This window comes from Chelonia mydas, chromosome 2 (genome assembly GCF_015237465.2).
Source record: "Chelonia mydas isolate rCheMyd1 chromosome 2, rCheMyd1.pri.v2, whole genome shotgun sequence".
NCBI classification, from domain to species: domain Eukaryota; kingdom Metazoa; phylum Chordata; order Testudines; family Cheloniidae; genus Chelonia; species Chelonia mydas.
In genome coordinates this window covers 227,409,533-227,430,422 of record NC_057850.1, presented here as the reverse complement: position 1 = coordinate 227,430,422, position 20,890 = coordinate 227,409,533, and the positions used below count along the sequence as shown (strand labels likewise).

Sequence of the window (20,890 nt, the reverse complement as noted above, 5' to 3'; positions counted from 1 at the left end):
CAATTTATACTTCCTAAATAGATACTTGAATTGATTCAGCAGTGATCAAATGGAAAGAGGACTGCTCTCTCAATGGGAAATAGAAAAAAAATGCACATTCCTGGGATAGGTGTGAAAAGATGAATAATGCATTTTTAGGGCCTGTAATTTTTGACATCTCCAAAGCGATGTTCCCCTTTAAATGGGGTAGTGGGGGGGACTCAGTTTGGTTTGAAAGCAACCGCACACCTTTCCTTCCAACCTTTTAAATTAAACTACTCTTGAATGTTGATTTTGAGCAGGACCTTCTGTGACATTTACAATGAGCACTACGAAAATGGAACCAAGCTTCAACCACCTTTCTGCTTTGCTCTCTCACCCTGAGGCAGGGAAGAAGGCAAGGGCCACCAACAGGGCTCCCTTGTTGCTGACCATCCTGTGGAACTGCAGTTGCCCTTAGATGATGCGATTCCTCCTTGTTTTGGTCATTTGGAAGGTAGGGTGAGAGAGGGGCACCCTTTGGGTCCAACTGGAGATGGAGCCTCCGTCTGTAGCATAGTGACAGCCCCTCTGTTCCCTTTGCCCAATATACAGTAATGTTCAAGCACCATGGGCCTATATTAAAATCTCAGGGTTATTTTTTTTATCTTGCGGGATCCCTACCTCACACTTAACTTTGCTTTGATTTTTTTATCGTAGGGGAGAAGCTGCCAAAGGCCAAAATGAGAGTGCCTTTCAGGTTCAAAATCCACTGTGCAAAAATGCCTGTTGGGGGGCTGTCTCCCTTCTGTTTTCCTAAGGGTTGGTGCGGTCTCCTCCTTCGTTCAGAATTTCTATCCAAGCTCTCCCCCATGCTTTTATATTCACTTTCCTCCTTAATACCCTTACTCTGTTGTCCATATTCTCCTGCATGCCAGATTGCTTTGTCACATCCTACCCCAACCCCACCCATTTCCCTGAAGGTGAGATGGTAGCCTCCTACACCACATGCTGCTGTGAAAGGCCCTCTTTCCTACACCCCCCATCCCGTTGTGGTGTTCCTTCAATGTTGCTGCCCCCAGCAACTCTGCCCCTATGTATAATCATCTCTCTCATTCAGTCTCCTGAGCGCCGTGTGTCTCCTGCCCCCTTCAGCCTCATAGGGTTTCACTACCTGTTCCCCAACCACCATGTGCCACAATCTTTTTAAGGGCAACCTGGCTGCAGTAGGGTTACCATACGTCCATATTTGCCCGGATATGTCTGGCGTTTTGGTTCTTAAATGGCCGTCTGGGAGGAATATCTAAAAACATCTGGGATTTTGCCATTATTTTTCCCCAAAGAAGAGTTGATCAGGCGCGAGCGTGCCCGCTTTTTCTGCCAGCACTTTTGCGTGGCTGGGAGGGAAGGGGGTGCATGAGCAAATTCCCCCCCCTCCCCTGCGGTGGAGTGTACTCTTTTTTGAATGTTCAAATAGGGTAACCCTGGCTTCAGTCCCACAGAAAACAAGCTCAGGTTCATGACCCTTCTAAGGACAGCCTCACTGCTGCAGGGAAGGCTGGAGGCTACTGGTTCCAGACTTTAGAAAGCTGATCCCTCTGCAATAAAAAAAGGAAGCCAAATACACCTCTTTACCCTAATATCATTTTCCATCCTCCCTTTATTCCCCTCTCCATGCACCACAGCCCAGTTCAGTGAGGGGCTGGGATTAGTAGTAGCCCCCTGTTCCTTTGGTGGAGGTGGTGGGCAGGCACACTGGTGAGGGATGAAGGGAGCGGTCCTGCTGCAAAATTTTGGAGTAGGTTAATATTCCAGGGCAGTAGATGGGGAAAGGACTTCTGCCCAGCTCCAAGGGAAATGGGGGGCAACTGGGGAATGGGGCATGGTGGTAAATTAAAATAAATTTGTGTCAAGTTTACCCAAAAACAAAAAAAAACAAAACCCAAACCCACCTCATGAGGAGAGATTCCGAAGGTGGCAGGGCAGGTAGGAGACCTGTTCCCTATAGAAAGCACCTGCTGAGCCATCTCTGCTTCAGCGCTGGCAGTTGAGATACTGTTTGCTCAGGAATTCCTCTTGCCAGAAGTGAGTCTCAGAAAGGATGGCCTGTTTCTTAATAGAAAAAGCCCCACTTTATGAGGTACAGCCACTGCACTCCAGGTCCTTGGTGTCCTTGATCAGAGAAACATGCATAAGGGTGTTCTTTTTTTGAACCAAAAAAAGGTAGTTCCAGTTTGCCTAATGTGTAGTCCATGATTTTATTTTTTTTTGGTAGCATGAGCGTTTTGTGTTTGGAAACACTCATCAGTTCCCCAAGAGATGCTGTGTCCATTTTGTATGTATTTGTGAATGATAAATTTTGCTTAAAAGACAAGTGGGTCTTGTATATACAGCCTTCATTTTCAGTGCTCAGCACATGGAGAGCAGTTAAAAGGACACATTGGCTGAGAGTCTCCTATCACTTACACTAGTGTAACCCTATAGACAACTAGGTGGCGAGGTGACTAAGTAAGTAGCCTTTAGCAATAGAATTCATTTTTCCTCTGCACCACACAGTGATAGGGGCTGGGCACAGGATACACACATGGTTACTAGAGGGCCGCTGGGGCTAGTACTGCTGTGTCTGGCTCAAACTGAGCAAGGAGAGGGGTGTGTGGGTGTGGTAGGGGGCGGGGGTAATGCAGGACACAGAAAGCATGGAGATTAGCTGCAGTGGTGCCTAGTGGGTAGGGAATGCATGGTCATGGCTGTAGCCCAGCAGGAGAGATGAGGCACCAGGGGCAATGGATAACTGAATGTGACCCATGGTAGGCCAGCATAAAAGTACATTTGTCAGTGCATTAAGGTGTGTGCAGTCATAGGTGTTACACAGAAGTAGAGGTAAGGTTAGGATGGTCTCAATTTTAGGTTTAGTATTTTATATATAGTCTGAGGGAAAACAGCCATGTCTAAAAACCACAATTAACTAACTAGCTACTTTCTTAGGTTTGCACAATCAATCATTTACGAAATATGAGGTTGGGGAGGGGTTGACATGTTTTGTAAAACATAACTAAGCTCTGTTTGGATAAAGTGTCCCATCTTGGAGAAGACTTGAGTACATCTGGTGGTCTGTTCGTGTATTCATGCTAGCAACAAATCGTCAAGCCTCTGTGCAGGTGTGGGCTCTTGCTTAGCTTATACCAAGTTTCTCTTACAAGCAAATGGAGTGTCAATGCTGGAAACATGGATTCATTGGTGTGTGTTATTAGGTAACAGTGAAAATAACATCAAACCCTTTTCATAAGTGTCTTTACCAAAAGCCTGACCAGTATGTTAATGAAGATCATGTATGTGGAGATCTTTTAAACATTGACCTTACTCCCACCCAGACAAGCTCTCTTCCTGCTCTGACTGACAGCCAGAAACAAATGTGACATTCTGTAAAATAGTTTAAGACCAGAAAATTAGGCCATAATTTTGGGAATAGAAATGCTTTGACAGCAAGAGCACTGTTTGCAAGTGACAGCGTAAAATCTTATAGCAGCAGTCTTAATAAAAGGGTGGATAATGACTTTGTGCTGTCTTGAGCAGAAGTTTCTAAGGCTGCATACAAAGAATAAATCCACTTCATGTTAGAGAGTGCCTCAAGTGCATGAAGAAAACAACGGGAGGGAAGCATCAACTGACTAACACTATTGTCTTAGAGGAGACAAATTAGCAAAAAAAAGGCAGGGGACAGTACCCAACTTGCTTATGTCCTTGCCTGCAGAGTAACTTTACACAAGGCAGCTCTGATTAACCATCATGTTGACAAGCCTTGCTGCTGTCTCAATTCTAATCCAGAGCAGCTCTACTTGAGCCAGAGTTGGTTCAGGTATTTACATCAATACTGGTGTGATTGCTGAAGTCTAAGGTTCATTGAGTCCCTTGCAGCAGTAATATTGTCAGTAGAAGCCTATCTTTCTGTAAGGGATCAGGGCCTTCACCCTCGAGTAACAGCAACTGTGTGTGTGTGTGTGGGGGGGGGGGGGTTAAAATTCTGTTGTTGAAAAAAAATAATACGCATAAACCAAATAGAAAGAGACGGGTGGTTTCCTCTTCCACTGTTTGGCCAGGTAACTCTTCAATGGCATTAGAAGGTAAGAGTCCAAATCTCAAAGAATTACAATTTTGCTCATTATGTCAGACTTTACGTTAAAAGTGAAGATTTTGAACAACCATTTGAGTTGGAACCATTGTAAAAGTTATTAGTGACAAAATACAAAACCATAGCATGCAGCCCTTTATTTTTGTAAAGTTCTTTGCTTAGCATAGGTCTGTATATTACATTATGGTGTTAAACAAAGAAATTTATTTACAAAAACACTCGTTATGCAAACGTTTTGCTCTTTTACATTTGCTCAATATTCACCTCTCCCCATATATATATTTTAAAGCATGCATAAAAATTAATTTTGGTGTAGTAAAACTACTCTATGTGCCCAGCCACATACAGTATTTATTTTTATATATATATTTATAGCTATGTACAAAAGGTTGCCAGTATACATAACAGTACAGAAGTGTACATCTTAAAATCCACACTGCAATACAAGTTACCAGGTCTCAATAAAACAAAAGAAAAATGGTGGATTTAGCTAAGAATAAAAGTAATCAGCAAATACTTATATGTAAAAACAAAATTTATTTTTGTTGGATTGGCAAATTATTAAATATAATTTGAATGGCAGTGCAATATGTTAAGTTACCTCATACACACAAATACCAGTCTTACTCTGTTTCTTGTGTAGAGGTTTACTGTCCAGCATAACACATTATAATGTACATTATAATAGTATCAAAATGTTTTGGCAAAAAGATCTTGAAAGGAACCATGATGTTTTGTTGACAAAAATAGAAATCTGTAACAAAGCTAAATAACAGTAAAAGAAAAGAAAAAAATATTTTCGTTTCAGTTTTACATTTGTGTATAATCACAGTTCAGTATATCTCTGTTCATTTGTAGTCCCCATAATGAAAATAGCTTTATACAAAACAACTTACTAAAATTTCTGGAACCATATATTGGTTTTTCCATGCTCTATACGTTTCTGTGCACACACACCCACACACGTTCACTCTCACACACCTTCTGCACTTTTTGTAACAGGTGCTAGATACAGAAAGAAAATGCTCTATCGTCATTAACAGCAACAAAGTTTTACAAAACAGGTTCACTCTAGTCTATTGTATTAATCCAGTACTTAGCACATGTTTAGTATTAAGTCTCAAATAATAAAACAAAATGATACATTCTCTTGCTAAAATATTGGTTGCAGATTCATTAATAATAAACAGAAGCCGTGGTGACGTTGCGCACACTAGTGTTTAGCCTTTAAGCGGTCTCCTTGGCTGAGGAGGTGAGTTTGCTGGCGTTTCCATTCTGTGACTTGTAGCTGGTGAAGCTAGGCGTATGGATTGTCCTGATGCTCTTCAGGCCTTGGTTCAGTGAAGTGGGAGAGGTAGACGAAGGGGGGGAAGAGGAGGAGGAAGGGGGGGATGGCCGGCCATTTTGAGTCTGTAGTGAGAATGAAAGATGGTGACCTTTACCTGTGTAAGCGGGGTTCTGAAACTTTAAGGAGCCGTTAGAGACAGAAGGAATTAGGGAGGCAGAGTGGGCAGTGCGACCTGTTTGAGGACTCAGAAGGTTAAAGGAAGGAATGGATGTTTTAGTAGGTGGATTAAGAGGGTTAGAACTGTCACCACTAGAAGCAGGCACAGAGCTGTTTTTCCCAGAGGTGGGAGAAAAAGCTGGGATCTTAGAAGCAGGTAGGGTAGGGGAAGTAGCTTTATAGTCCCCACCAGCTTTCTTAGCACTTCCATTAGCCTGTAAATAAAGATGGCAGGAGACAGTTTGTCAGAGAGCCAGTAACATAAGTAAACAGGGCCTGGGAAAACAGCCCTGCAGAAAATAAGAATGAACTGTTCAAGGCCTGAGCTAAGTCTTGCAGCTGTGGACTGGACCTGGTACAATCCCCAAAGTGCACAACAAAGAATGCATAGAGTGCAAAGAGAGAGAACAAAGCTTGTGAGAGAAGTCACATCAACCTACGGACTATTCACTACCTTGGTCATGCTTTGGGATTGTTAACGTGAGGATGGATGGAGCGTTAATGGGGATCTAATGCAATCCATTAAACCAGAGGTTCTCAAAAACTGTGGGTCGGGACCCCAAAGTGGGTCGCAACCCCATTTTATGGGGTCGCCAGGGCTGGCGTTAGACTTGGTGGGTCCCGGGGCTGAAGCCTGAGACCCCACTGCCTGGGGCTGAAGCTGAAGCCTGAGACCCACTGCCTGGGGACGAAGCCAAAGCCCAAGGGCTTCAGGGCTCGGGTTACATGCCCCCTACCCAGGACTGAAGCCCTTGAACTTCAGCTTTGCCCCCTTCTCTCTCCTCTCCCCCTCCCTCCCCCCCCCCAGCCTGGGCAGTGGGGCTTTGGGGCCCCAAACCCAGGGCTGCAAGCTCAGGCTTCGGTCCCCCTCCTGGGGCCATGTAGTAATTTTTGTTGTCAGAAGGGGGTTGCGGTGCAATGAAGTTAGAGAACCGCTGCATTAAAACACAGTTTAGTATCCGTCGCTTCCTTTAAAACTCTTTGAACAGAGGATTTCCTAGCTGTCCTGATGAATCACATTTACCAAAGGGAAGTAAACAGGTATGGCATCTTAAGCTGAACACTGGAGTAAAAAGCAGATGTTTCATTGCAGGCATGCAAAGTATGGTGAAAGTGTAATAAGGATCATAAAGAGATTTTCATGCCCCCAAGATCCAGGATGTCTAGTTAGATCTCATTTGAAAGAACAAATCCATTATTTGGTATAATCTATACCAGTGACTTGATTTACATTTTTTTAAACAGCTTTAAATGTCCATCCAAAGATTTGGTTTAGGGTAAAACTACCTGTCTGTATTGGCGAGGATCCTGTAGCTTGTGCTGTCTGCCTGCTTTATCCAGGCTTCCTTGTTGTCTACTTTTTGTAGCCATGGGTATTGGCATCCTGCTGGTCTGTGGAGTGGTGCTTGAGCCCTGTTAAAAGGATTGTTGGGGCACGGGGGAGACAAGGAAATCACAGTGGTAAATAGGAGTGCATTTAAAGAGGGGAATCACACACCATGCGCAAAGAAGCTTTGTGTGAGAAGCCAAAATACTACATGCAGGGGGAACATCAGAGATTCACGTCATGAACCACACCACTCTTGTTAATTTCAAGAATCAAATTGAGGCATCTGCTCAACTACGGATCAAACTGGATTTAATGTCAGTGTCATTTCTCATTTCACACAGCAGATTATTGACCCAGCGTCCCTGCATTGCCCGTCACCAAACAGCAGCAGAGGTAAAACAATCTATTAGCTGTTAGACACCTAGTGGGGAGACCAAACAAGCCACCTGAAAGGAAGCAAACAAATCATAAGACACCTCTTGCTTAATGGTGATTATTGCAGATTTTAGAAAGCAGCTGGAGCTTGATTTCTCCTACTAAGGTACCTTACGTGAAGCAGATAGGCTTGACGAAGGGGATTCTGCACCACCATGGCTCTCATCCAATACTACAGGTTCTCTGGGTGCAGCCTCTTGTGTTATATGGGAAGAATAGGAGGCACTGCTTCTTACAGAGGCACATGCAGGTTCAGGGACAGATCTTGGACTCATCTCACTGATGGTATTCTCCAGCTGTTTAATGGTCTGCTCAAGGCTGTCCAGAGTCCTGTACGTATTCTTTCGAATTTCATCAGTCCTAGAACTCTGTGCTGACGTCTCAGGAATGGGATCTTCCTTCCCAGAACCATCTTTGGTAACATCCTCAGGCTGAGACCCTGTGATTTCAAATCTTTTGGCCTCCTTGTGTTGCTTTAGAGTCCCATCCTCCTCCTCCTCCTCTTCATAAACCACCACCTGCAAGGTCTTCTTTCCAGTTTTGGTCCCTGTACGTATTGCTTGAGTCAGAGCAGCCAGCTGCTTTTTAGGGAACTTAAATTTAAATTTTTTCTTAGCATCCTGCCTGCTTCCAAACTGATCAGGAGAGTCCAGCTTCACTTCTGAATTTAGACCATAAATTTGACTAAATTTGTTAAAACCGGTCTTTGCAATTTCCTGTTCCTCATGAGTTTTTGTTTCTGTAGAGTCAGAATGAGACTGAAGTTTAAATTCATATTGTTGCTCAAGCCCATGATTTGCTAAATAATCTGCAGTAACCCTTCCATTATTAATTGTCTGCAGTGCTTCATTCTGTATCACAGGGGTTTCAGATATTTCATTTTCTTCCTCCTCTTCCTCTTCCTCTATCTTCTCCTCTGTCATCATTTTCTCTAACTCCTCATCACATTCCTCAAATATGGTTGAAAGTCTTTTATAAGCCGATCTAATATCCATTGGTTCTTCAAAGATTATGATGACTGGTTTTTTGTCCAGACAAACTACTGGTGGTTCATTCTCTGTACTCTCTAGCACACCTTGTTGGGATGTCTTGTCCTTTTTGGCATCTATATTAACTGTTTGTACATCTCCCCCCTTCCTGCTTACTATATCGTGAACTTCTCCAGTCGACAGAACCTGGACAGTTGTCTCGGTAATCATAAAAGCAATGTTGTCTGTTGGTGGGTTTTCTTCACTAGGAGAGCTAGCTGGAGACTCTGTCTCCTCCATATAGTTTACATTGATATTTCTAGATACTTTAGGCCTTAGCACAACCTGACTGTAGTTAATGACAGGCATTTCTTTCTCCTCTGGTGATCTGGAAGCTTCCTGAGTTTGCAACTCTGTTTGCCTGACAAGAGGTGAAACGTTGCTGATTGGGACGCATTTGCCTGTACACTCTAGTGGTTTGTTCTGAGGCATGTCATAATCAGTGTGTCGCAATATTCCATACATCAGCTTTTGTTTTCCAGTTTCAATAGTTGGATAATGCACTCCTAAGACATCTTGACCCCCTTTTCTTCCGTCATTTTCTGGCAAGCTTACCCTAGAGAAGTTTGTGCTGATATTATGGGGGTTCTTGTTGGAAGAGTCTTTATTCCCTACAAACAAATCTTTACTGAACACAGAATTTTCATTCATTGAAAAGCTACTTTTATTTTCAGATATGCTGGAAGCATCAGAACTCATCTGGTCTTCAGTTTTCCCTTCCCTCTTCTCCTTAGGGTGGTCACTATCTTTTGGAGATCCTGTTGTATCCCCATATACCTAAGGGGGAAAGTTGGATTATTTAGTTAATCAGAGTTGTTATTTGTAAAGATTTTTTTCTCCAATTAATCACCATATCCTCAGATGAAGTGAAGACCTTGTGAACTCACTGCTCTGTACATTGCTGCACAGCCGTGTCTATAATAGTCTTCTGATTTCTGTACCTCTTCATGGGAAAATTCCAAATTCTGGTAGGACAGGGTGCAATATATTACTGAACAAAACTATGCATGTGCTCAACATGAACTCTAACCAGACTGTCCCTTTTTATAAGGTCTCCAGAATGTGCTGTGCAAAAGCATAAGTTCTCTGTCTCCAACATTGTTTTACCTTGACCTGTTTAGACACCAGATTTCAAAAATTCCTTAGTTTGTATAAGACTGAAGCTTGAACTAGATACAGTATTTGACTAAGATCTGTCAGGAACAAATCAAACCATAAGTGAGGGAGGCTGACTGCCACACCAAAGGGACTGATTTGTAACTGTGAATATTGACAGTCCCTACAGCCTGTAGGCTCACTGGGACTGTTTCAGTTACACCTCCCTTCCAGGGGTTGGCACCACCACGTTGCGCGATGGACACTTGAAAAAATTACTGTACTTAGTGACCAACATTGGGGGGGTTGTGTCATTCAGTCACTCAATTTTTTTAAAAATTACACGTTGCTGATCCCTGCTCCCTTCTCAGTGTCACTATGATACAGTTTGGCTCACCTTGAAAGTAAGCTTTGAAATGTAAACAGCTGTTTTCTAACTGCCTCTAATATTCCTCCTGGCTAAGAGATGATGATGATGTGTGTTAATGTAACTGCTGTCTGGGCATATCAAAGTCATTCTACAAGTGACTACTGCAGATAAAAATGGTGCTTAAGGCTAAATAAGTGAAGTAGTTAGCACCCTGAAAACCCCAGAAAATAAAATTAAACCTATTTGTCTAAAGAAACAAGTCCTATAGGCACATGGTGATTTCATCCAGTACTTCTTTGCCTTCCTTAAATGTTAATTGCTACCAGCAATGCAGGTCTTAAAATGATTCTTTTAACTGGCCAGTTTATATAGGCACGTTCCCAGGGAGGCTCCGAAGTGAGGAACCTTGCAGACAATACTTCAGAGCAGTAAGCAGCAGGGCAAGGAAGCTTTTTTTTTTTTTTTTTTTTTTTTTAAAGAGCAGATATTTCTATTCCAGCAGAGTGACAAATCCCTGTGAGAAGGCTCACCCTTCATCATTGATTTGTTGTTACTTATGGTTTTTGCTGTGGACACTGGGGGTGAAGAGGCAACTTGATTATAACTGATGTAAAATAACCATTCTACAATCAGATTTCTAGTAAAAGTATTGACAGGACAAAAGTGTGAATAAAAAACATGGTTCAAATACATTTATACTAGCAAAACTGCTGGATCCAAGCTGCGAACTATCAATCATGAAATTCAGTCTCCAACACAGAGAATGCATTAGAATAAAGGTACAATAACTTAAGTGAAATCATTTAATGGACTTCAGGTGCACACTGTCTCTTAGTGCATGCTTCTCAGTATTATATATAAAGCTCAGAAAGAAGAAAAGTCAGCTAGCAGGGGGCTAGGTTCATAGTTCAAAGTCTTTACTCAGCATGCTCACAGTTTGTTAGCACTAACAGAGCTTATGCATTGAGGACACTGAAACTACTGAACGGTTTGAATAGGGAGGAATTATCATGCAAAACCACCAAAGCCAGAGAGGAATTAAAGTTCAGTGTGATGCTCCAGCCACATTTCACATACTGGTTTGTGTGTCAGAAATAACATGTCAGCTCTTAATGAACACGTAAGGGCCCAGACCTGCAAGTTGCTGAGGGCCTTCAGCTCCATTATAATAAAGGGCTCTCAGAACTGGGGCCCAATATATTTAATGGCACTTTTTGTAAGAGTGGGGAGGTTACACCTGGGGCTCTGGCTGCATTTCGCATCAAGTGATTACATTCTACCTACCGCCATTCCCCTGGATTTTCAGTTTTTCCATTCTACACTGCCTGTCCCAAACTTTGGCATAGTGTCTCTAGGCATTACTAAACAGCCATGCACTTCACCCCAGAAATAGCTGCACTCCTCTGGGAAATGAAGTGATACTTGTATAGTTTGTATACGAGTTGGGTTGAAAGGTGCCAGTGAATGTCATGCAAGATGTAAGCTCAATTAAAGTTAATTGCTGGGAGTTTGCAGTTGTCACAACCATTATTACACTGAACAGTATTTTTGAGTCAGTTCTTTGGAAAAAAAAATGTTTGCACTATACTTGAGAAAATGTGCAATAGCTGAGTGCTGACTGACAGTACAATCATCTGGCCTTTTCAACATTGAATTTACACCGTCAAAGAAATCTGACAAAATTTCTCCCAAAGTCCTGTCACACTTAATCTCAGGATTTATCCGTGCAATGGAGAAAGCCAAAGGCCAGGTTGAAAGGCTCCCCTTGAGCTTCAATGTTGTTTCTAGATATTGCAAAGCTCACCTCACTTGTCATGTGATGTAAAATTTGTATTACACTACCTGCTGCTGCAGGTTCACGAGTTGGGACCAAAGAGAGAAACTGCTGTGGGCAAAACTGGGCCTTCACAGCCCGGTTTTCAGAGGTGCTCATCTCTAGCTTCCACTGATTTAAATGGCACCTTTGAAACCCAGGTGACTGGCACCCTGACTTAGTGAAAATGCTCTAAGCTGCCACCTGGGATGTGGGTTTTAATCCTTAGGCCTCGCCACTCCACTGAGCAGTGGTGTATTATAAAATGAGTCTGTCAAGCTCTCCTCAACCAAAATTCTTATGTAAATGTTGAAGATGAGCTGACCCCCAACTTGGGCACGTGCACAAATATAACTCCTGTCTGCCAGCATTGGGGGTAAAAGCAAATAAGCCCCTGAGACTGTGTTAGAGGGGAAAGGACACACATGACACAAAATTAGTCTTGAAGCAAGGAAAGAAGGTTATGCAAAGAGTGGGTGGCATGTTTGTAAGTGCCACTTGTTACCTTCTTGTCCTTGTGGTGTATTAGAGCTCCAGGCCTTGTGTCTTTAATGTGTGTGTCATTTCTGGACTGTTCAGCATGACTGTTTGAATTTACATCCATAAAAGAGCACTTCTGAAAAGCCTAAGGAATTAAAATACTGCAAGTTAGCAGGACACCCAGTTGGCTTTTTACAGACACCCCCAAAGGAGTTCTGCTTCAAAGAGGATATTTGTTTGTAAAGCATGAGATTTAGATCAGCAAAACAAAAACAGAGGTTTAATTTATTCCTGCTACTGCCCTGAACATCTGAATGAAATGTTATTTTCAAATTAGGTAGCATCTCCTAGCTATCAAGCTCAAACTGCATTACAAATAATGAATTTGTTAAACAGTCTCCTGATTCCCATTTTACAGATGGGGACTCTGTGGCACAGAGCGGTGAAAGGAGTTGCCCGAGGTTAAACAGAAAGACCATGGTAGATCTGGGAACAAAAATCACAGCTCCCAAACCCGTGTCATAACCACAAGACTGTCTTTAGTGAAATGACTTCATTTCTCAGCACCCCTGTCTTTAACTTGAATGCTTAAGCCTAAACCTGTAGCGTCTGACACAAAACTAAGCTTTCAACTAAAAAGGCCCCATGCAAAGAAAGATGATGCTTAAGGGCATGGCTGCACTGCATCAGGGAACAGACCTTCCGCCCTGGGTCCACAGACCCATGCTCTCAGGGCTCGTGCTAGCTCTGTAGACCTTGTGGCTCAGGCGCTGAAGCCGGGAGGGGAGGGAAAGGGGAGTGGCCTTGAGAGCCCAAGTTCCAGCCTGAGCCACACTGTCTGTACAGCTATTTTTCGAGCACTAGGCAGGGCTGGATTAACTTTTTGTGGGCCCCCCTGGGGAATGATTGTAAAAGGGGCCGGGGGCAAAAGCACAGTGGGCTGTGGCTCCCCGAACAGCCAGGTGTGGGCCCCCCCCCCACTTCTCACCCCCTGACAGCCTCCCCAGGACTCCTGCCCCATCCAACCCCCCTGATCCATGCCCCATTCAATCCCCCCTTCTCCCTGACTGCCCCCCGCCGCCCCATTCAACCCCCCCCCCTCCTTCCTGACTGCCCCCCCACGGGACTCCTGCCCCCATTCAACCCCCCTGTTCCCCGCCCTCTGACCGCCCTGACCCCTATCCACGCCCCCTGACCACCACCCCAAACTCCCCTGCTCCCTGCCCCCTTACTGCGCTGCCTGGAGCACCGGTGGCTGGCAATGCTACAGCCACGCTGCCCAGAGCACCAGGACAGACAGCCGTGCTGCCGGCTGGAGCCAGCCACGCCACCGCGCAGCACAGAGCCCCGAGTCAGGCCGGGCTCTGCAGCCGTGCTGCCCGGCAAGAGCTCGCCGTCCCACCACCCAGAGCATTGCGCCAGCGGCGCAGTGAGCTGAGGCTGCGGGGGACAGCAGGGGAGGGGCCAGGGCTAGCCTCCCGGGCCAGGAGCTCAGGGGGCGGGCAGGAGGGTCCTGCGGGCCGGCTGTTTTGCCCACGTCTCTAGGTGGTGGGATAAGGGTGTGTGATTGTCGCAGAGCCTTAGGCAGGTGTGTACAGAGAATGACCAACACCCTGTCTCCTGGCAACTGATAGCCTGGGCCCCTCCTCTGCAAGGTGCCAGCTGAAGGTGTTGGAGAACAAAGAGATCAGGCGGCCTCCTGGCCCAGGAAAGAGACAAAGGACAGAGGAGGGGCTGGAGGGGGTTGCAGTTTGGAGCTGGCTGGGGAAACAGAGGGAGATCCAGCACTGGTGTCTGAGCTCCCTACCCCACAAGACGGATCTGACTGAGGGGTCCTGCTTTCCATACCTACAAGCTCTGCTTTGACTGTGTTCCTGTCGCCTAACAAACCTTCTGTTTGGCTGAGAGTCATGGTGAATCGCAGGAAGTGGGGGGTGCAGGACCCTGACTCCCATGCACTCCGTGACATCCAGCAGCAGCAGGGCAGGTTCTCTTCCAGCCCTCTGGGATGAGTGTTGGGAATGGGAGGAGCGGAGGCTAATATGATTAACCAGACTGTTAGTTTCCAGTCAGCACGGCTAACTCGACACCTGGTCCCATTTTCTACTGGAGTTTCCAATCTAAAACTGGATACCTGGCAACAGGGGTGCCAGAAAAGCTGGGGTGGGCGGGGCGGGGGCAAGCAATCATTTTTAAAAGTGAGAGGGCTAAGCCTTAAGCGGTGGGAAGCAAGGGGTGAGTGGGCTCGGGAGTGGAGAGGAGCTAATGGTCAGGGCCATGTCTGCTGTACTTCCCGGGTAGGTTGGAGACTGTGGGGATCAGCTGACACAGTATCCCCAGCCCAGGTGACAGCCACTGGTGGATTTAGAGTTAGTGGGGCCCCCCAGCCCTGTGCTCAGCTTCATTGGTGTGAGGGGTCCAGGTGGGAATGGGGGTGGGGTGCAGGAGCTCCCATTTGGTGCTCAGGATGGGGGGCGGTTTCAGGAGTCAGGGCATGGGGTGTGGGGGGTGGTGCAGGAGTCAGGGCAGGGGGCTGGGGGTGTGTGGGGGGGTGCAGGAGTATGGGGAGGTGTGAGGGGCGTGCTGGGGGTGTGGGGGGGTGCAGGAGTCAGGGCAGGGGGCTCGGGCGTGCTCACAGGTATGCCCCGATTCCAGCCCCTTCCCCAAGGCCCCTTCTCTGAGGCTTCGCTTTTCCACCTCTCTCTGGCCAGCAAACAGCTGATCTGTGGCCCGGAGGGTGGGGGGGAACGTAGCACGCTGGGAAAGAGGCCGGGGAGGAGCTTGGCTGCTGGCAGAGCCTGTCCTGCTGCAGCAGGAACCGGCAGCACCAAGCTTCTGCCCCCACGGGGCAACTCCTTGTTGCCATTCTCTCTCTCTCTGTTTCCTCAGATCCCCAGTTTCTTTCCCTCCTGAACTACCATCATCTTTCTAGTCTGCTGTGGTCCAGAGTATAAAATTCCATATACACACCCCGGAGTTCTCATTTTCCACTCATTCCTTCAGGACCCAATACATGGTCTAGCTAACAGCATTTCTACTGCCACAAAACTCTCAAACCTGCACCCTGTCACTGTCCTCAGTGCCCCCAAATTTGTTTCTCTCCTCCTCACCGTCCCTAGTCATCTGCCTCCAGCTCCAGGGCCTGGCCTACCCTAGGCTGTGGGTTCTTCAGGCTAGTATCAGCCACACTACAGCGACCATACTCTAAGGTGGTGAGGACTAAGGAGTTCAGGTTCTTCAGGGCCTATGGACCCTATATTTTCCTCCTGTAGCAATGCTCTGGTACAAGTCAAGTCCTAGGAGCATGGGTCTTCTATTAAGTCCTCCTCCTACTGCACCGCAGAGTGTGGGCTCTCAAGACCTCCACCTTACTGGGCATAGCTGGCTTCTTACTAATTCCTTGGGGGTCCAGCCCAGCTCTCACACTAGCTCCTAGTTCAAGGGGAGGGGCTAAAGGCCATGAGTGCCAGTAGCTGTACACTGTACAGGTGCACAATGCCGACAGCAAGTCCTGGTGTAGCACACTAGGAGTTCTGCTGACATGCACTTGCACGCTGTGTTATCAGTAAGGTAAGTCAGGAGTGCTGCGGAGGAAAGGTGCATGCCAGGGAGAGAGTGGCAATGAGAATTAATTACACTATTGCAGGTAAGAAAGTGATATTGGTGTGGCAAGTATTGTGGTAACTATATAATTAATTTATCTCACAATCCTGCAATTTATAGCACTAAATTACTGGATACAGTCAGGCACTTCCTCCAATATAACATCCCTCCCCTCTCAGTCTCTCTCTTGTTACTCCCTTTCCAAATTATAAATAAACACAGGAAACTCACAGTGGAGGACTGTAGCAGACACTCCCAGTCGTCGTCTTCTTTTTAAAACAAAGTTCTCTTTATAGACCCCTCTTTTTACTTAGATTCATAGAGTTTAAGGCCACAAGGGACCATTAGATGATCTACTGTGACCTGTATATCATATGTCATTCAACGTCATCCAGTTATCCCTGCATGGAGCCCAATAACATGTTTTGCTAAAGCATATCTTCCAGAAAGACATCAATAGACGAGAATCCATCACTTCCCTTGCGAGTTTGTTCCAATGGTTAATCACCCTCACTGCCAAAATTTGTGCAGTAATTTGATTTTGTCTGGTTTCAGCTTCCAGTTCTGCTTTTCTCTGCTAGATTAAAGAGCTCTTTCTCCCCATGCAGGTACTTATACACTGTAATCACATTAAGAAAAGGAGTACTTGTGGCACCTTAGAGACTAACCAGTTTATTTGAGCATGAGCTTTCGTGAGCTACAGCTCACTTCATCGGATGCATATGCATCCGATGAAGTGAGCTGTAGCTCACGAAAGCTCATGCTCAAATAAACTGGTTAGTCTCTAAGGTGCCACAAGTACTCCTTTTCTTTTTACGAATACAGACTAACACGGCTGTTACTCTGAAACCTGTAATCACATTACCTTTCAGTCATCTCCCTGATAAACTAAACAGATTGAGCTCTTTTAAGTTTCTTAGTAAGACATTTACTCCAGCCTCAAGTAATTTTTTGGCTCTTTTCTGCACTCACTCTCCAATTTTTCAACATTCTTTTATAAATATGAACACCAAAACTGACTGCATTATTCCAGTACTAGCCTCACCAATGCCTTTTACAGAGGCAGAACCACCTCCCTACTCCTATTCAGCACTCCCCTCTTTATACAATCAAGGCCTGCATTAGCCCTTTTTGCCACAGCAACGCCCTGGGAGCTCATGTTCTGTTTGCTTATCCACTTGGACCCCCAAATCCTTTTTTAGAGTCATGGCTATCCAAAATACAGTTGCCCATTCTGTAGGTATGGCCTTCAGGTCTTGTTCCTAGATGTAAAACATTGCATTTATCTGTATTAAAACAGGTTTTGTTTGAACAGACATACCATCAAGTGATCCAGATCACACTGCATGATTGCCAGGGCCTCATCATTATTTGCCACTCAACCTTTATGTCATCCACAAATTTTATCGGCCTGATTTTATATTTACTTCCAGATCATTAATGAAAATGTATGAATCCCTAAAGAACCCAAGTAAAAACACCCCCAACTTGATGATGATATCCTTTTGACAACTATTTTCTGAGATCTGTCAGTTGGCTTGTTGTTAAGAGAGCTCTGTGGAGGACAACAATTCTGTCTCACTGCAACTTTCGAGTTCAAACTTTGTTTTCATTTTGTATTTATTAATCCATTTAACGTATGCTCTCTTGATACCATATAGTGCCAGTGTCTTAAATCCGAATGTCGTGCAGTAATAAACCAAATGCCTTTAAAAAAGTCTAACTGTATACAGTTTTATCAATCTGACGTGTAATCTCTTCAAAGAATGAAATCGGGTTTGACTAGACCTATTGTCCATAAAAACACATGGATTGTCATTAATTGTATTCCTATCCTTTAATTCTTTTAATTGAATCCCATAACAGCTTTTCCATTGTTTTGTCCAGGATTGGTATCACGCTAACAGGCTGGGTCATCCCATTTGCCCTTTCTGAGCATTGGTGCAACATTAGCATTCTTCCAGGCCTCTGAATTTCCCCAGGACTCCAAGATTTATTACAAATTAACATCAGTGGAATAGAGATCACCTCAGCCAACTCTCAGGACTCTTGGGTGCAAATTATCTGAACCTGATTTAAAAATGTTTACCCCTAGCAGATATTGTCTGACATCCTCTCCTTCAGTACCCTTACTCTGACTTTCCTTCACACCCTCCTTCCAACCCCCATATTACCCATGTCCCCATTAACCCTCCCATTCACAGCCTATCAGAGGAAGAGCAGTGTCGCAGCTTGGCTGCCTAAAGAGAGACATGAAGAGGAGGAGAGGCAGCCAGAAGGACACACAGCAGGGGAAAAAATGATCTCTACCTGCAGCTGTAGCTATCTAAGATGCCAGTGGCTGATGCCTGAGAGGCGTGGAGAGGCAGGATATGTGAGGGTCACACAAGATGCCTATCAACTGGCAGGCCTGTCTCATGTATTAGAAGGATTTTAAGGATACTATACCCAGTGCTATAGTGTTTTTGAATACCTGAAGTGGTCCATAGAGCCTGTGTATTGTTACATAACCCCAGTTTGTCCTAACCCTAATCCAAACCCCCATTGCTCAATCTGTTTCTCCTACCATAGTATGGAGACAGTATCATATAGAGCAGTGGTCTCCAACCTTTTTACGCACAAGATCACTTTTTGAATTTAAGATCAACCCAGGATCTAACTCACCCCTTCCCCAAGGCCCCGCCCCACTCTCTCCATTCCCCCCTCCCTCCGTCACTCGCTTTCCCCACCCTCACTCACTTTCACCAGGCTGGGGCAGTGGGCTGGGGTGTGGGAGGGGGTCCAGGCTCTGGGCTGGGGCCGAGGGGTTCAGAGTGTGGGACGGGGCTCTGGGCTGAGCCTGAGGTGGGGGGTTGGGGTGCAGGAGTGAGGGGTGTAAGCTCTGGGAGGGAGTTTTGGGTGCAGGCATCATATCGTCACATTGCATCTAATCTCATAGAATCTACTGGACATTTCATGAGTTTTACTTTTTATTAGTGTCATTTGTGGTTTATAGATCCAAAATCCTTCAGGGATTGTCACAAATCAGTGTAACATTCTCAACTGTGAGGTGTGCATTGGCTGAGCTTGGGACAGGGGGTTGCGGTGAGGGGTGCAAACTCTGGGAGGGAATTTGGAGCAGGAGGGGGCTCCGGGCTGGTGCAGGGGATTGGGGTGTGGGAGGGGGTTCGGGGTCTGGGAGGGAGCTCTGGGCTGGGGTGCAGGACGGGGTGTAAGGTGCAGGCTCTGTCCGGGATGCGCTTACCACAGGCGGCTCCCAGAAGCGGCTGGCTGCTGGCACATCTCTTTGCGCGGCCCCTGGGAGAAAGGGGGGTGTGAGGCAGCTCTGTGAGCTGCCCATGCCTGCAAGCACCACTCCCACAGCTCCCATTGACTGGTTCCTGGCCAATGGGAGCTGCAGGGACAGTGGTGGGGGCGGGGGCAGCATTCAGAGCCGCCTCACCTTCCCCTCCCTTCCCTTCCCCCAGGGTCCGCAGAGACATGCCAGCAGCCAGCCACTTCCAGGAGCGGCATGGGACCATGGCAGGCAGGCAGGCAGCCTCTGAGCCCCGCCGGACTTTTAGCGGCCCAGAGATCACGATTGACTGGACGAGGCTCCAGGATCGACCAGCTGATTGTGATTGATGACCACTGATATAGAGTACACAGCTCGGAACCACTGGAAACTCACTGACTGCAGTTTTAATGTTTGTTTTTTTACTACAGTGTCATTGTCAGTGATCTAAAACAGTTCCACCTACTGCAAAACAAAAGACCATGGAGTGAGCATCTCTTCTCAGAAACTGCTGCCAGAATGATGCATCCCATTATGGAAAGCTAAATTTTGTGATGCATCAAGACCTTAGACATATATAAAAATGAGTCTAGAAAGGGGATCAAGGTCTAATGTGTATGAGCCCAATCAACCCTGTAAGGGGCCTAGTATCCTCTGTTCCTATCAACTTCCACAAGAGCGGAGGGCACCAGGCACCATGCAGGCCTGGGCCATACGTAACAAACTCAGGTCACTGCTGAACACATTGAATATGTATAGCACAACAAACCTATTTGTGTATCTGTCATGGAGGATTTGTCCACCAGCAGTGCCAATACCCCTGAATAATGAGCCACAGAAACCCTGCTTTTCCAGGCCAGAACAGTGTGGTGGTGGTGTTATGTGGATATATATTCAAAAAGGGGATTTGGGTGAGACCACCACATTCATTTTCCTTTGTGATCTTAGCTAAGAACAGAAGCAAGGTCTGTAGAAGAGAGTGAGATTGTATACGTATATCCATGTGCATCTCAATGTGCATACCTGCAATTCTGCCATTATTCTGTCTCCTTCCTCTTCCTCCTCGTCCTTTGTGGCAGATGCTGTGACAGGCAGTGGTGCCCGGGATGAGGCTGGATCTTCTTTAGGTACTTTGGACTGTGCTGTTTGCCCAGTATCGTCGCTGCCTTCCTGAAAGGGTGAAGAACCACAGAGAGCCAATATATATGTAACCCCTTGGGGTTTAGAGAGCATGGTCCCTTTAAATCTTTTTCCTCGGGGGGGGGGGGAGGGGGAGAGTGAGAGAAACAGGGAAACTCCAGGTGGGGTGCTGGAGCTGGAGCTGGAGAGAGAGAGAGAGAGAGAGAGAGGGAGGGGCTGCAGCAAGCAGGCCCTCCCAAAGTGAAGCAGCAGAGACCCTGCCTGAAGCCTGGGAAGGACAGGGCAGCCGATCGGGGACACGCCAGGACAGGAGCCAGGAGCAGCACTGTGCCAGGGGGGAATCGCCCGAGAAGGACAGGCCAGAGCTGGACCCAGTATCACTGCTGCCCAGGGTTGCATGGGGCTGTGAGTACTGGGGCTTGTGACTCTGCATTGGCAATAAGGAGGGAGGCTGCTAGCTAGTTAAGTGGGGAGGTTGTCGCTCTGTGTGGCTTTGCAGAGAGCGGCAGAAGAGGGCACTGGAGGGGTTTGTTGGGGAAAGTTTACTGGCGCCAAAGACGACCAGGAGCACCCAAGACTCAGCACTGGACTGAAACTTTGCTCAGGCCTCCTGAACTCTGTGTGCAGACACATTGCTGGGTGTCTGCCCTTTCAGACTGTGCTACCACTCGGCCTGTGGGGCCTTGGTTTGGATGCAACCATGTTCTACTGCTCCCCCTACATTTCCCCTT

General features: G+C 46.2%; 1 protein-coding gene across 27 annotated transcripts in view; it reads right to left on the bottom strand.

The window, feature by feature from the left end:
* Window positions 1-4,209: 4,209 nt before the first annotated feature.
* The window catches only part of KIAA1217 (KIAA1217 ortholog), a 511,170-nt gene continuing 494,489 nt past the window's right edge, over window positions 4,210-20,890 (bottom strand). For 12 of the 27 annotated variants that reach the window (XM_037890854.2, XM_037890856.2, XM_043541331.1 and 9 more), the window contains 5 exons: window positions 20,043-20,189; window positions 12,168-12,287; window positions 7,467-9,161; window positions 6,879-7,004; window positions 4,210-5,806 (listed from right to left, as the gene is read on the bottom strand). In XM_037890854.2, the coding sequence (XP_037746782.1) occupies window positions 5,315-5,806; window positions 6,879-7,004; window positions 7,467-9,161; window positions 12,168-12,287; window positions 20,043-20,189 (2,580 nt within the window). In that variant the 3' untranslated portion in view covers window positions 4,210-5,314. Of the gene's footprint in view, window positions 5,807-6,407; window positions 7,005-7,466; window positions 9,162-9,271; window positions 9,350-12,167; window positions 12,288-20,042; window positions 20,190-20,890 lie in introns of those variants that run through there. The other 15 variants (XM_037890858.2, XM_043541333.1, XM_043541332.1 and 12 more) reach the window with 9 other exon arrangements.